At 51.4% G+C, this 14620-nt stretch overlaps 1 protein-coding gene across 1 annotated transcript; it reads left to right on the top strand.

Annotated features, from left to right (window-relative positions):
* Positions 1–1092: 1092 nt before the first annotated feature.
* On the top strand, positions 1093–13424 carry B3galt5 (beta-1,3-galactosyltransferase 5). The gene is made up of 2 exons (XM_010636529.3): positions 1093–1232; positions 2111–13424. The coding sequence occupies exon 2, from the start codon at positions 2111–2113 to the stop codon at positions 3035–3037; it is 927 nt and encodes a 308-aa protein (XP_010634831.1). The 5' UTR covers positions 1093–1232; the 3' UTR covers positions 3038–13424.
* Positions 13425–14620: the final 1196 nt, after the last annotated feature.

Genomic DNA, 14620 nt, shown 5'->3' with positions numbered 1-14620 from the left:
AGTTTTTGAAAAAACAACAGCAGGAAGATTTCATCTTTTTCTAGTAAGGACGGCTATACTCAAGGATTCCGAACACCACACATGCTGGTGAGGCTGTGGGGTAGAGGAGCCCATCTGCACTGTCTGAGGACGACTCAGGAATCTAGTTCTGGGTGAGGGCTTGAGAGAAGGCACCTGGCAGGAAATGAAGATTTAAAGTTTACCACGAAGTCAGTCTGTGCAAAGTTACCCAAGAAAGGAAGCAGAATAGAAAACGATCACCTTTTCCTGCCTTTGCTTTTTGTTTCTCTCTGAAATGTGGCGTGAGGGAGAATGTAGTTCTCCCTTCTCCCCAGAAATCACAGCTCTGGCTGTGTGGTTAAACAGACACCAGAGAAAGGAAGGCGTCCTCAGCCTGGGCCCGGGCAGCCCTTTGGTCCTGTACTGGTCCCTGACCTGTCCCCGTGTGATCTAGCTGGCCAGGAGCTTGGCTGTGTCTGCAGCCTGCGTGCGAGTCAGCCAAGAGCCAGCGGCTTCTAGAAGCTCCCATGATTCCACCTTTCCTTCATGCCGAACAGCCTGGGAACGGAATTATGACTTCGGGAAATGCTGAAGTACTCTTGTGCCATCAAAACGGTGCCTTGTCGTCTCAGCCCGTCCATATCTCCTTTCCTGCTGGCTCCTCTGTCCTTTCTCCCAAAATAATTTTAAGGCTTGGTGACTGCACTGGGAATTGGTGGATTTCTCCCACATGGTATTCTTGAGGCATCAGCCACACAGCTGTGCAGATAAGGGAAACTAATGATGAGAAGGTGGATGATAGTATCTCCTGAGAAAGCTAAGGGGCTGCCCTAGCCATTAGGCCTGAAAGGGTTCCCGGATGCTTGCGTACTGTTACTCCTGTGGACAGGTGAATCGTGTTGTAGACCTGTAGACCCCTTCTGCCTTGATTGTTCCTGTTTCCCAGGTGGGAAAAGTGAACCTGGGAGTAGGACTTAGGGATTGCTCAAGGTCCCACAGGGAGGTGGTCCTGCCGCGCTACAGACAGAGGCTCAGGAGGACCTGGAGGTCAGGGATGATGGTTGCAACACAATTCCTTTTCTCTTAGTGATTCAAAATCATCATTTTTGATCAACAAACCAAACCTGGAACCTGATGGTGTGGCCTGCTGACGGCTCTTCTACCCAAACGTGCTCTTAGCATCTGCGCTGTGGCTGAGCTTTCCAACCACTGGGCCTCTTACCCACCGAAAAGTGAGTTGTTCACTTTCTTCATGTTGTAACGTTAGCTTGGATGCTTTTGAACTTGCCCCAGATAGCAGAGGTGGGTGGGCAGGAGTCGAAAGAAAGTAAGTTAGAAGACTTCAAAAAGGAACCTCCAATCTAAACCATAACCTTCAGATGGGAGAGATCCCAAGGTAGTTGTGTGAAGAGCAAACTTGACTCCCTTCTCTGGGACGCACTTGGCTGGATCTGTGAAGCCTGAACGCGTCTAGATCCAGACTCTGTGGTTTCTGGCCTCTCTGGTTGCCTGGCTGCACCTTAGTCCTGTCGCCCTCAAAGGGCAGAGCCTGAGGCACTCTGAGCGACCTGGTCCTGTGCATTGAGGTACAAGGAATCTGGTACTGCACAGGTTGAGGGCGGCTGGCCACAGGCCAGGACCAGGGCTCAGACCCCGGTGCTCCCCGTTGGACACCAGGGGCCAAGGTGGCCCCCCAAGCTCAGCCACTGCCCTTTACTTCTGCAGTCAGTGAGAGGCCAAACTTCTACACATCAGTCTTGTCCACATCTCAGCCACCTTCTGCAGACATGCTTTAAAACAATGGCTTTATTTTTTAAGCATACGTCTCATGGGGTACAGTAAGCTAACTTTGCTACATGTGCAGTGTGTGACTTCCTGTGGGGGAAACTAGCCTTTCTATCTCCTTAATCACTGATCCCTTCTTGGCAGTGGGAGCCTTTAAACTCCTCTCGCTCTTTACAAAATGCATGAGAATTGCTGCAGATCACAATGTCCTGCTGTACTGTAGAACCTCAGGGCTTATTCCTCTTCACTCACTGACTTGGTGCGCACTAGCCCCCAGCCAGGACCTTGCTTTTGAGAGCTGATCCTCTGGTCTTGTTCCTTTCAGATGGCTTCCTGGAAGATGAAGTTCATGTATGCCTGCCTGCTGGGGATTGGGGTGCTCTGTCTGTACTTCAGCATGGATCCTTTTGAACAAGGGATATTTATTTTTAAGAAAAACTATGGGCAGTTCCTTCAGCTCCCGGACATCGACTGCAGGCAGAATCCCCCCTTCCTCGTCCTGCTGGTGACGTCCTCCCATAAGCAGGTGGCAGCTCGCAAGGCCATCCGGGAGACGTGGGGCCAAGAGCAGGTAGTGAGAGGACAGCTGGTGAGAACCTTCTTCCTCTTGGGGATCACGGCCAGTGAGGACGAGATGACAGTGGTGGCCCAGGAGAGCCAGCAGCATGGGGACATCATTCAGAAGGACTTCAAGGATGTCTACTTCAACCTGACCCTGAAGACCATGATGGGCATAGAATGGGTCCACCGCTACTGTCCTCAGGCAGCTTTTGTGATGAAAACGGACACGGATATGTTTATAAATGTACAGTACCTGACCGAACTCCTACTGAAGAAAAACAGAACGGAGAGGTTCTTCACGGGCTACTTAAAGCTGAAAGAGTTTCCGATCAGGAACAAGTTCAGTAAGTGGTATGTGAGCCTGTCTGAATACCCGTGGAGCAAGTACCCGCCGTTCTGCTCCGGGACCGCCTACGTCTTCTCCAGCGACGTGGCGAGCCAGGTGTACAATGTCTCCGAGAGCGTCCCGTTCATCAAGCTGGAAGACGTGTTTGTGGGGCTCTGCCTGGCCAAGCTGGGGATCCAGCCAGAGGAGCTGCACTCCCAGCAGACCTTCTTCCCCGAGGGGCTGCGCTTTTCCATCTGCCGCTTTAAGAAGGTGGTGGCCTGCCACTTTGTCAAGCCCCAGGAGCTGCTGGCCTACTGGCAGGTGCTGGAGGCTTCGGAGAATAAAGGCTGCCCAGGTGTCTAGTCTGGGGTCGATCTGGATGGCCGTGCGGGGTAGGGAGGGTGCAGGACGGCGAGGGCGCTCCAGAGCCGCGCACGGTGAACCAATGAGCTTAGATGCAGCCAGCGTGGCTCCTCACCTGCGCCCCTGCGCTGGGATCCCATCTCTCAGCACCCACGCGAGGTGCTGTGCGCTTGACACAGGTGCATCTGCCGACTTCCGGGCGTGTGTCTACATGAAGCTCTGGATGCTGCCATTCCCCTTTTCAGATAAGGAAAAGCATCTGAAGAATCCCGGTCACTCGTCTGCAGCTGGCCTCCCAGCCCCTTTTCAGAGTCCCCCGAGCCCCGCTCCCACCCTGAGGCTTTTTAGTGCCGAGCCTGGGACCCACCGCTCCCTGAACTGAGGCCCCACAGCGGGGCACCGAGTCCCCGTTCGTGAAGGACTCCGAAGCACGTCTCCGGAGACCCGCTTGCCTGCAATCGCCCTGACCACACCGCTGACTTCCCCATGAGCACCACGGCAGCCAGTGAGTGTCCTCCTCTTGCACTGACAGGACGACAGCGCTTTGAGTCTCCGAGCTCAGACTGTCTGCCCAGGCTTCCGGGGCTTTGCTGGGTTCCCTTGGATCTTAGTCGAGCCCCTCTCAGGGACCCCTTGGGCATAAAGCGCCCACGGGCCCAGGTCCAGGGCTGGCTCCCTGTGCCTCGGTCCCAAGCCTGAGCCCAGCTCGTGTGCTGAGCTTGTCCTGTGGCCAAGGAACCACAGGGTGCCCTGGTCTGGAGTTCAGCTTTGCATTTTTTGTCTCCCTGGAGGTTTTCATGAGCCTGTTTAGCAAGCCTGTGTGAAAACTGGCAGGTTTGTGCGTGTCCGGAGCATTGCAGAGCGGTCCTGCTCCGCACCCTGGGAAAGCTGCCGCTGGAAGCTGGTGCTGTCTTCCTCTGGCGCGGAGCCGAAGAACTTTCTGTGCTCTGCCTCCCTGCGATGCTCCCGCCGCCGCCCCAACACCCCTGGTGTCCAGCTGAGGAAACTGAGGCACAGGCCCGGGCGGAGCACCTAGGTTCTGGAAATGAAGGAAGCAGCAGTGGGGTGCGCCGCATGCTGCTGGGCCTCCCCGGGCCTGTGGGGCTCGCGTCACCAGCTGCTCCAGCTGCACTTTTGGGGCGCTTTCTCCACGTTCCCAAGCCGTGGCATCACACCCAGGCTCCGCAGAGAAGCCCCTTGGGGTTTCGGACTCCACTGCCAGCTCCTCTCACCACCTTGTGGTCAGAACCCCTGCGCGGTTCTCACTCGTGGGCCCCTCCCCTCTGCCTGGCCCCGTCTCACCCCTTATGGTGAAGCCTGTCTGGCCCGTGAGCAGCACCCTGTTCAGGGACCCAACTCCCCAAGCTGCTGGTACCCTGGGCGGTTCTCGGTCCTCACGGCAATGCTGCCCCCATCCTTGCTCACCCCAGCTCTAGGACCCCACGTGCTCTTAGCTACCCCCTCTGCCATGATCGTGTGGGCCCGGCGTCCCCCGGCTCCGCCCCGGGCTCCACGTCTGTCCTCGAGGCCTCATCCTGTGCCCTGGCCCTCATGTCCTCCTTACGTTCCTGATGCCCGTTGGTCTCCAGAGAGAATGTCCTCTGGCTCCCCAGTCTCCCTTGTCCCACTGGCTGCTTGGTTTCGCTGGATGAGCAGATCCCACTCTGAACTTCGGGTTAACCCTGGCCACCCATACCTGCAGCCTCGCTGTGTCACAGCTCAGCCCCTCCAGCCTTCTGTGGAGCCACCTCAGGGCAGGACGCTGGCGCCTTCAGTCACATCCGCCCTGCAGTCACAGCAGCTGCCTCCCTCGCTCACGTCCTGTCTCCTCACCGCAGTTCCAGCAGTAGCCCTGAGCTCCCATCTCCCTAAGCCCTAGGCCTCAGTCCCACGGCCAGGCCAATCTCTCCTCCCAGCACCCACAGGCACATGGACCCACAGTCTGAAGCCAAACTCCAGACCTTCCTCCCTCGAACCCAGCTTCCCCCAGGCCCAGAGCTCAGGAAACGCCTCCATCTCTGTCCCTTAAGGTCTGCGCGCCAAGGCCAGCCTTGTGACCGGTTCCTGTGGGTTTGGCCTCTTCTCCCCATGTCCACCCTGGTTACCTCTGTCCAGACCACCACCTTGGTTCAGCCTGACTCAGGCCCTTGGGGCTGTCACTTCTGTCCTCCACTTTACCTCCAGATGATTGTTTTAAAAGGAAGTCAGGTTGGGAAATAAGATACCCAGAGAAGCTGAGTGGCTTGTCCCCAGGTGCCCTGTCCCTGGAATGGCGCATCCTGGTCTGGGATCAGCAAGCTTGGAGGCCACCTCCCTACAGACTGCAGGAGCGTAACAGTTCCTGATGTCCTGGCCTATTTCATAACCTCGGCTTGCAGAGTTCTCTGTGGCCATGCTGTCCAACCTGCCTGGCGATGCCTGACTCCGCCGGGCACCCCGCACTGCTACAGCTATTCCAAAGGGCTGGCACAGAGCTGAAATGGGTTTTTAAGCAAAATTAATTAATTTTCATGCCAATTTCTGATTCCTTCGAGGGTAGTTATTTTTGTGCAGAAAAATTATGCACACGTTTACATTGGTTTTCAAAGTAATGTGTTGCACTTTTTCCCGGCTTTAAACTTGAACTAGCAAAGTAGGTGGAAGGGTCCCTGGGTGTGCTTTACACACACACGTGCACACACTTGGCATGTGGCAGCCCTAGCGGACTCAGATCAGAGTGTGGATTCAGTCTGCTCTCTGGGAGGCACAGCTGGCTTCTCTGCCCCTTGCAGGGACCAGGCAGATGCAGTCCTTGCAGTGCTGCAGACCCCCAGTGACCGGAGCCAGAAGAAACAGGTGTGGACACCAGGCTGCTGTGCACCCGCGAGGGAAGCCTGTCTTTGTGGGCTGTCTGTCATTATAACCAAGCACAGTAGACTAAGTAATTTCTAAGGAGTAGAAGTTCACTTGGCTCATAGTTCTCAAGGCAACCCTGGCCTTTTTAAGTTTTTAAAATTTGAGACAGAGTCTTATTAAGTCCCCAAACTGCACAGGCTGGACTCCGACTTCCTGTCCTCCCTCCTCAGCCTCTCAGAGGGTCACAGGTACACACCACTCCTGGCTTCTCTTGCTTTTCTCATAAAACCACTAGTAGCAGTACCCTGCCTAGGGCCGGGGATTTAGCTCAGCGGTTCGGTGGCCTGCCTTGCAAGTGCAAGGACCTGAGTTCAATCCCTGGGACCAAAACACAAAAAACAAACCAGTACCCTGCCTAACCCGACTCATCTACCAGAGTTTCAACTCCAAATGCCACCGGCACGTGACTTCAGGGATTTCAGTCCCAACACAGGGATGTCCGGAAGATGCACAGCAGCCCACAGGAAATCAGTGTGGGGAGAGGAGACCGCTTCCTAGGCCAGGCGAGTCGTTAGGGAGACCTGGTCTCTTCAGCCCTGTGGCACATCTCAGGTGTCTCCTCCAGCTTTGAACCTGGCCATGCGGCTTGCTGGCTCTGGAACTGGGGCTCTCACTCTCTGTGGACCTCAGGTTCTGCCCCTCACTCAGAGCAGCCACACCTTCCACCTCGGAAGTTTGTGTGCAGAGCGGGAGTTACCTAAGAGACCTCCCCTCGCGTTGTCAGCACCCCTGGGCCTGGAATTGCTGCGGAAGGAATTGGCAAGTGATGCGCACGTAGAGACGAGCTGAGTGGAAGTAAAATTAAAAAGTTTACTTTGCGGGCAAAGGTCGATCGCACTCAAAAAAGGCAGTGCCGGTGATCAGCCTTGTACTGGGCTGCAGCTCCTTTTATAGGGGTTTTCAGCTTGATCTCATTCGGGTGGTTACATTTCATTTCCTCAGTTCGCATCACGGTCACAGGAGAGTTCACTTTAACCAAGACGTAGCAGTTCCTTGCAGTTGTGCTGTTTACCTTGATATTCGTGTAGGCATCTGCTCTAGCACCCAGGAAGCGGGTGTTCACTGTCAGGAATGAGGCCGGATGTCCCATTTCACGGTCAGTGCTTCCAGTGTCTGTTAATTTTGAACCAAACAGAGCAGATTGCTGCTCGAGAAGGCAGAAGTCATTATACGTTTTCCTAACAACATTTTGTGGGTTTTTAGATTATTTACCTAAGTTCCTCCGTCAGAATGGGGCACAGGCCGATGCCCAAGCTTCTGTTTTGATGTGGCAACCTACAGCGTGGCCTGGCAGTGATGGGCTTGCCTGGTTACTGCCCTGAATATTCTTGATTGGTGGGGAAAAGTTGTGTGGCTTCCAGTGTAACGGTTTTGAGGGAGAAAGTCTGAAGAGACAGCATGCCAGGCGTGACACGGGTGTCATGGGAATGCAAGTTGTAGTCACTTCCCCTCGTGCCATGTTCCCCTCAGGTGCTGGGTTGAGGCAGTGAATTCCCCTTCTGCTCTTAGGGGTGAGTGAGGGAGATGTGGGAAGGGCCCAGGTGGCCTGAACACCCGGCTTCCTGGTCTTCAGAATCTAGTGGTCCAGTGTGAGGTTGCGTGAACCTCACCCCAGGCCACGTTACTGGGACAGAACCTATGTGGGTGTCAAGGTCTGGTGCCTGGATTTGAATTTCAGCCCCTCACTCCACTGAGGGACAACTTCTTTGTCTTTGCTTTATCTTCGTTTTCTCTTCTGAAAAATGGGACAATGGGCGTTCCCACCTCCCGGGGTTCCTGTGTGGGTTAAATGAGACAATAGGAACTGCTCAGTGTCCCATAGTAGGTGCAGTTAAGGGAGGCGCTCGTGGTTCTGGTCCGGCGTGGGCTGTGTTTCAGTGGCGGTACGATGGTGCGCACAGCACCACCTCTGGGTGCAGAAGCGGTGACTGAGGTCCATGGACCTCTTGAGGGCTTCGTGTCATCTCTGGTTCCTCTCCTTCCTTCAGCTCCCTCTCTTTGCGGTGCTGGGGATGAAAGCTGGGCCCCCCAGGTCCGTATGCATGCCGAGCGTGTGTTCTGCCACTGAGCCCCACTCCAGCCCCCCTTTCCTCCTCCGCACCATCCCTGGGGCTCTTGGAGAAATTCTCCTGCCCAGGATACGCTGCACAGCACAGGGCACCGTGCTCTGGGCTCTGCTGGTTGGGGGATGCGATGATCTGAACGTGGCAGGGGAAATCCTGGGGTGTGTGCAGCACTGAGGACCAAACCAGCCAGCCCTGCCTTTGATGAGACAACCAAGGCTCAGAGCAGTAGAGGACTTGGCCAGGCCTTCTGTATGTGGCACGCACAGGACCAGCGCCGGGTGTTGGAAGCCCCTGCAGGCCACTCATTCCTGTTCATCCACTCTCTGGGCAGATCTGTGCAGGGCCTCGATGGACTGGCACAGGGAGGCTCAGGCTGACGGTCGATCCCTTCGCTGGAGCTCAGGACTCCCATCCAAAGGCTGTGTCGGCTCGTCCCTTAGCTGCTGCCCCTCTTTTGTGAGTGTTTCCATGACTGCCTCTGCTCCTTCCCAGCCCTCTTTGAGGTGCTAAGATGTGCCCCGGGTCTTTCGTGGCATTCCTCAGAAACCCCTGTTTACCTGGGGCGCTCCCTGTCCAGCCCTGTGCTGAGGTCACCCAGGTTTCCTAAACTATGGGCGAACCTCAGCCCTTTCCGGTCAGCCGGCTTCCCTCCCCGCTTCCCTAAAACCTCACGGAGCAGAGCCCTGGGCCCAACACTGGGAAACTAAGTGACTGCAAGTGTGTGTGTGTGTGTGTGTGTGTGTGTGCGTGCGTGTGTGCAACAGATCTGGGGGTCTTTGACAAGGAACCGGCTCGTTTATCTCCTGGGGATGATGAAGAACAGGTGTTCCCAGTTTCTCAGCTCTCGGGGTGCGAGCGTGGTGTTTGCGAGGTCTCCCTTGCCCTCGCCTTTGCTCAAGCAGTCCCGCACTGACTATGGGCCAGGGAGTGGGCCACAGCCGCGGCGCTCTGAGATTTCCCCGTGCTCCAAGCTTGCCTTCAGGCAGAGGGTTAGAAAGGGTGAAATAAAGCGAATCCCAGCATCTGTTGAGCAGGTGTGTGTTTTTCACAAGCAGAAGCTGGGTGTTGCGGTCCTTCCCTCCGTGTTTGAAAGGAAACAGCCAGGCTGTGGTGCCTGCCCCGAGCGCCCCACGTGGAGAGCCCCTGGCTCTGTGATGGACTCAATTATTCTCCAGCCTGATTTCATACGACAGCCGCCATGCATCCTGCTGAAAATAGATGAGATGAGGTTTACATTTTCTCTGTGTCTCCCGTCCGGAAGTATTTTTCTTTTAGAGGTGAATTTCCACCTCTTGTCATAGCAGAATGGCATTTTAGCCACTGCCATCACACCTGGCTTGTTTCATTTCTGTGTTTGTTTTTCGGCGCTTGGCATGGAACCCTAAGCGTCTACACTGAGCTGTATCCTGCCGTGCTGTTCGCGCCATCCTCTCTCCTACCTCCCTTGAGGTCAGTGCCCCCTATGTGTGAATTGTGGGTGGCGTTCACCTAGCTGGGGACATAAACACAAGGCTGGCGGGCTGAGGTCGCATCCTTCAGTCCCCAGAAGAGGTAAAGCAAGGAAGCGGTGATATCCACGGTTACCTTCTGCTTTGCAAATAAAAAAAAAAAAAAAAAAAAAAAAATTAGCTGGGTGGATCTCTTTTACTTGGACAAATAAGATGTCATAAATACCCAACACGACTGGAAGTTACTGAGCACCCACAGAGACTTCTTTGTCAGAGTTTGCCTTTCCTAAAAGATAAGAAATGAAAAAGCATTTGTATGTCACTGAATGATACTTAAGCCGTCATTTCCTTGTATGTTAAGGGGATCTTCTTCTAGAGTCTCATGTATCACATGCAGGAGCATGTATTTGTATTTATTTATGATTTGTTAAATATAGTATGTATCTTCAATGAACACGTTAACATAGAATCATGTGCTTGACTCAGGTAGCTCTGAGTTGTAAATACATAAGATAAACTTGCGCTCTTCCCAGAAAGTCAGCAGTGTGCAGTTGAAAATGGACATTTTAATGTTCGCATTGATCTTTTCTATATTTATTTTGCGTTTGGAAAAATATTTTTTTAATTAACCTCTGATTTGATATGTTTAAAGCTACAGTGAACAACCTTAGTGTGATGATCTCTGTAAGCCATAAGGACTTTGGTTTCTCTTGGGCTGGGAAGCAATTCAGTAGCACTTTACAGTTTGGAAAGTCTTTATGGGGCTGGTTCTAGGCGGGCAGGGAAAGGTGAGGTCTCCTGTTGGGAATTGTAAGTCAAGGGCATTATGAAGCGGGCATCTTTTGGAATGTTGTTCTCTCAGGTATATTTTTCTATCATTGTTTAAGAAATCACGAATTATAAGTTTGATATGATTGGACCTTTGGTGTCTTGGATAGTAACTCATCTTTGAGGTACTGATTGGATCCTTGATGTTTCAAAGTGTCATTTCGATGGAAATAAAATGGCTGAAGCAGATCATTAGCATTATTTCTGGCTTTCATGTGTATTTGTCACAATTCTTGTGGTACTGCAGACCTGGAACTCTTTGTCTCACTGACCCTCCTGTGACAAAGTGGGGACTGTCTCTGGTCCCCTAAAAGGCTGGTCCTCTATGCCTGCCTGACTCCTCTCCCCCCCTTGAAGAGATGGACTCTGTTCCCACCGTCATCTCTTCTCTTCCCCTACAGCCCTAACCTTCCCCCCTTCTAGAACATTCTCTCACACTCCCTCTCCTTATGAGGTCGTTGGCCCATCCACAGTACCTTGATCAACCTTAGTCACTGCCATTAAGGTTCCATCTCAAAACACAGTCACGTTCTGAGGCACTGGGGGGGGTTAGGGCTTAGCATAGGAATTCTGGGGAACACAACTCAGTCATAAGAGTCATCTCTGTGTAGCCTTTCCTGCCTCAAGCAATCCTTCGTTGTCCTCCATTTTCTTCCTGTCACTCCTTCATTCTCACATTGCAATGTGCTTTTACCCATCCATCCTTTCTCCCCAGAGGCTGTAAATTCTCTTCATTGTGCCTCTTGTCCACACCTCCAAAGTACAGACAGCAGTGTTGCTAAGCAGTGTCCAGTTTTATGATCCAAGTTGAAAGAACAGAGATGGAGAGTACTGGATTTTATGGGCTGAGGGATGGGCCTAGGACTCCACTGGCCAGGAATAAATGGTGGGGCTTTTGGGTGGTTCCAACCAGGAGAGGTGGGGGGAGGAGGAAGGGCAGTAGGCTCCAGGGTCTTGGCAGGATGAATGAGAGGGTGCGGCCGGGCTCAGTCTCAGCACCTTCTGATGATTGTGACATGGCCTTGGGTCTTGAGCTTGAGTTCGTTTATCTTTGCCCTAGGCCAAGAAGTCATAGCTGCTTCAAAGACAAGTCAAGACCATCCTTCCCCTCCTTCATGAGGACAGATAGGAGGGAAAGGGGTTTGATAAACCATATGGGAATATAGCCCATCTCAGAGACACCTTAAATTTGGGGGTGCTGGCATAGGGTCTCCAGGATTTAAATTTTTCTAACAAAGCCATTGAAAATCTCTTCTCTTACCATGTTGCGCTGACCCATCCTGGGTGCTACCTCAATATGGTAAACACTGTTCAGATATTATTAGTCTACAAGGATGCAAAGTAGACTCTTCATATAAATAACAGACTTTGAAAAAATATCCTTTGGCTAGGATAGTTTTAATGGTAAGTGAAAGAAACTAACTGTCTGGAATCAAAGAGGCAGTTTATTGGCTCATCGAGTTGGCAGGTGCCTGGGGACCTCATGGGCCAAAGGGAAAGCTAAGATGTAGAGGAGACCCCAAGGATGCACCCTGAGATTTTGGGTGCAAGCAACCTCATTGTCTCCTGTGGAATCCAGAATCCAAGTGAGGGAGACCAAGGCCCCAGGCGCCCAGCCTACGGAAGGAGAGAATTTCCTTACCAGCTTTGTGGTTCAGTCTGCTGTGTCACAGGTCCACACCCCAGATCAGTCAGTGCTACAGAGGGGAGGAAGAAGAGTGCTACTCAGACCAATACAAGCTCACAAGAGATGGTTGGGCAAAGCTCTGAAGACAGAACCAATAAATCATGGTCGTAAGACGGATGTGGTGTGCATATATCTTTGAGAGAAGATTCTAGAACATTCTTCTTCAAACCTACTTCTTAAGTTACTGTCTAATTTCTCTTCCCATAAGTTCATTAGTCCTGAAAATCTTAAATAGCCAGCTAAAAATAACTTTACTATGCATTAGTAATTGATTATGGACACTAGTTCATTTAATTCCTGTCTGAATTATGGCTACATTTATTCATACTTTATGACAGACATAGTGACGTCACTTGGACTATTAAGACCCCAAAGGAAATAACCAGTGACATCACCCTTGCCTTCACATTGGCCTGATGATTCCCTCCAGTTATTCAGAACAGGGAATGAACAAAGAAACTAGTGTGGTCATGAAATCATTTGGTTCTTCTGTTCTGTGAAGCAGACCTATAAGGAACTAACAGAAAGGTATCATTTAGGTGGGAAATCACAGGGATACACACCCTTGGCTGTCTTTACAGTTCTAGGTTGTTGTATTTTGCATGTGTAGCCTTCATGCCAATTTCAACAACCCACGACAGAACATTCTTTTTGCCTGGCACCAAGGCCAACCGGGAGGCCACTCCCAGACCTCGTTCAACAAATACAGATGCTCCTTGCTGTTCTCTCCTTACCTGAATGCTGGTGTGCTCTGCAGCCTTTGGGAGCCTAGTCCCTTGTCTGTACAGACCGAGATTGGAACTCAACAGATTCCTTTCAGTGATGAGAACCAGCTGCACCTGCCGCGACCACTCCAGTGGAATCTGTGTGACAATGCCGACCACCTGGCAGAAACCGGATCTGAGGTATTGTCCCCTCGGGGTCAAGCCTCCTGGAGGTCCTTGGCATGCACCACATTAAAAGTCAGCCAAAGAAGGAATCGTTGGTTTCTTCGCCTGCAGCTTGGGGACAATGGGTTCTGTTACAATTTTGATTTATTTTCTATTGATCTCTGTGTGTTTGTGTTTTTTGAAAATGCCTAGTGGTTTTCAAGAAGGAGAAGGATTAGATGTACCCAAAGATATGGAGGATAAGAATGTCACTGTTTGGACACAGCCTTCTCAGTCAAATAATAACTGAACAGAAGGTGCATTTGAGGGGAATATTTCTTTTAAGGAAATAGTTCTCAGGAAAATAGCATGTAATGTTACAGACGTTACTGATACTTCATCAGAATTACCACATATTGTCAAACATCTGAGAAACAATGATTCATTGGGGAAAAAATGGCCACTGGCATATTATCAGCTAAGATGGAAAGAAAGCTTAAACTCCTGCTAACTTTTCACAATGTATTCTATAATGATGTATTTGGCAGGCGCCAACTCAGCAAGCGGAAATAGATGCCTAGAGAGATCAGCTCATTGCCCCTGACTTTCACACCGGTGTGTTGAGTGCTTTTGTCTGACTGTCATCACCGAACCTGCTCCCACCTTTCAGAGAACCTGTATCTCGTCGTGAAATCCCGTGTTTGCTGCCCTACGGTCGGTAGCATGCACCTAAATGAGATCACACTGTATCAGTGCGTCTAGCAGCAACACTTTGGCTAATGTTTTCTCATCTCAGACAAGAAGTCAGGGTCATCAGGAAGTGAGTGCTTTTGTCTGACTGTCATCACCGAACCTGCTCCCACCTTTCAGAGAACCTGTATCTCGTCGTGAAATCCCGTGTTTGCTGCCCTACGGTCGGTAGCATGCACCTAAATGAGATCACACTGTATCAGTGCGTCTAGCAGCAACACTTTGGCTAATGTTTTCTCATCTCAGACAAGAAGTCAGGGTCATCAGGAAGGGAAAGATGGTGGAAAGCGGCTAGTAAAAATTCCTTGTTATTTAGGCAGGGAAATTGAGTCAAAGCTCATTTGTCTGCAGGACACAACACCAGAAAAAAGCCCCTCTACTAATTTCTCTATACTTAGATCTGTTTTAAATTAAATCATAGCGTTTGGGATCTTACATTAAAAAAAACCGACACCCTTCTGTGTCCTTTGCTCATTCTGCAAAATGTAAGGAAAGACCCAAAGCATAAAACTGTCCTTCCCAGGCACTCAGAGGTTTAAATATATTGCCCAAGTCCTGTTGTGGGAAATTGACCCTGGAGTTCTAACTTCCAACACCACTGAATTAATGCCTGGAATTCAAATGAGAAGCAAAGGTATATATGCCTTAAGGGAGGCCTGGTGTAATTATACACTCAGTTTCCGGGTAGCATATTGACTGGAAATGGCTACGCATTCATTCAACAAATGTTTGTTTAAAAGCTCACAGTGTTTCAGAGTTTCTGCCTGTCTTAGTCACTTTCTTGTTGCTGGGCGGGCGGGGAAATACCCACAAGTTAAAGAGAAGAATTTTAGGGCCAGGGATTTAGCTCAGTGGTTCGGTGGCCTACCTTGGAAGCGCAAGGACCCGAGTTCAATCCCCGGTACCAAAAACAAATAAACAATAAAGAGAAGAGTTTTATTCTGGCTCACAGTCTTAGGAGGTTTCTGTCCATAGTCAGCTGGCTCCAAGGCAGGGCAGCAGATGGGGCCCTTTGGGAGGCGGTTAGGTCTCGAAGGTGA

The sequence above is a fragment of the Fukomys damarensis genome, unplaced genomic scaffold (genome assembly GCF_012274545.1).
Source record: "Fukomys damarensis isolate Sample0158 unplaced genomic scaffold, DMR_v1.0_HiC HiC_scaffold_24, whole genome shotgun sequence".
Lineage (NCBI taxonomy): Eukaryota > Metazoa > Chordata > Mammalia > Rodentia > Bathyergidae > Fukomys > Fukomys damarensis.
The sequence above is the reverse complement of the archived record's forward strand: the minus strand, read 5'-3'. Positions and strand labels throughout refer to the sequence as shown.

Bases quoted from the DNA above. Each gene is read 5' to 3' on its own strand.
- B3galt5 (XM_010636529.3), top strand. From the start codon at position 2,111: ATGGCTTCCTGGAAGATGAAGTTCATGTATGCCTGCCTGCTGGGGATT.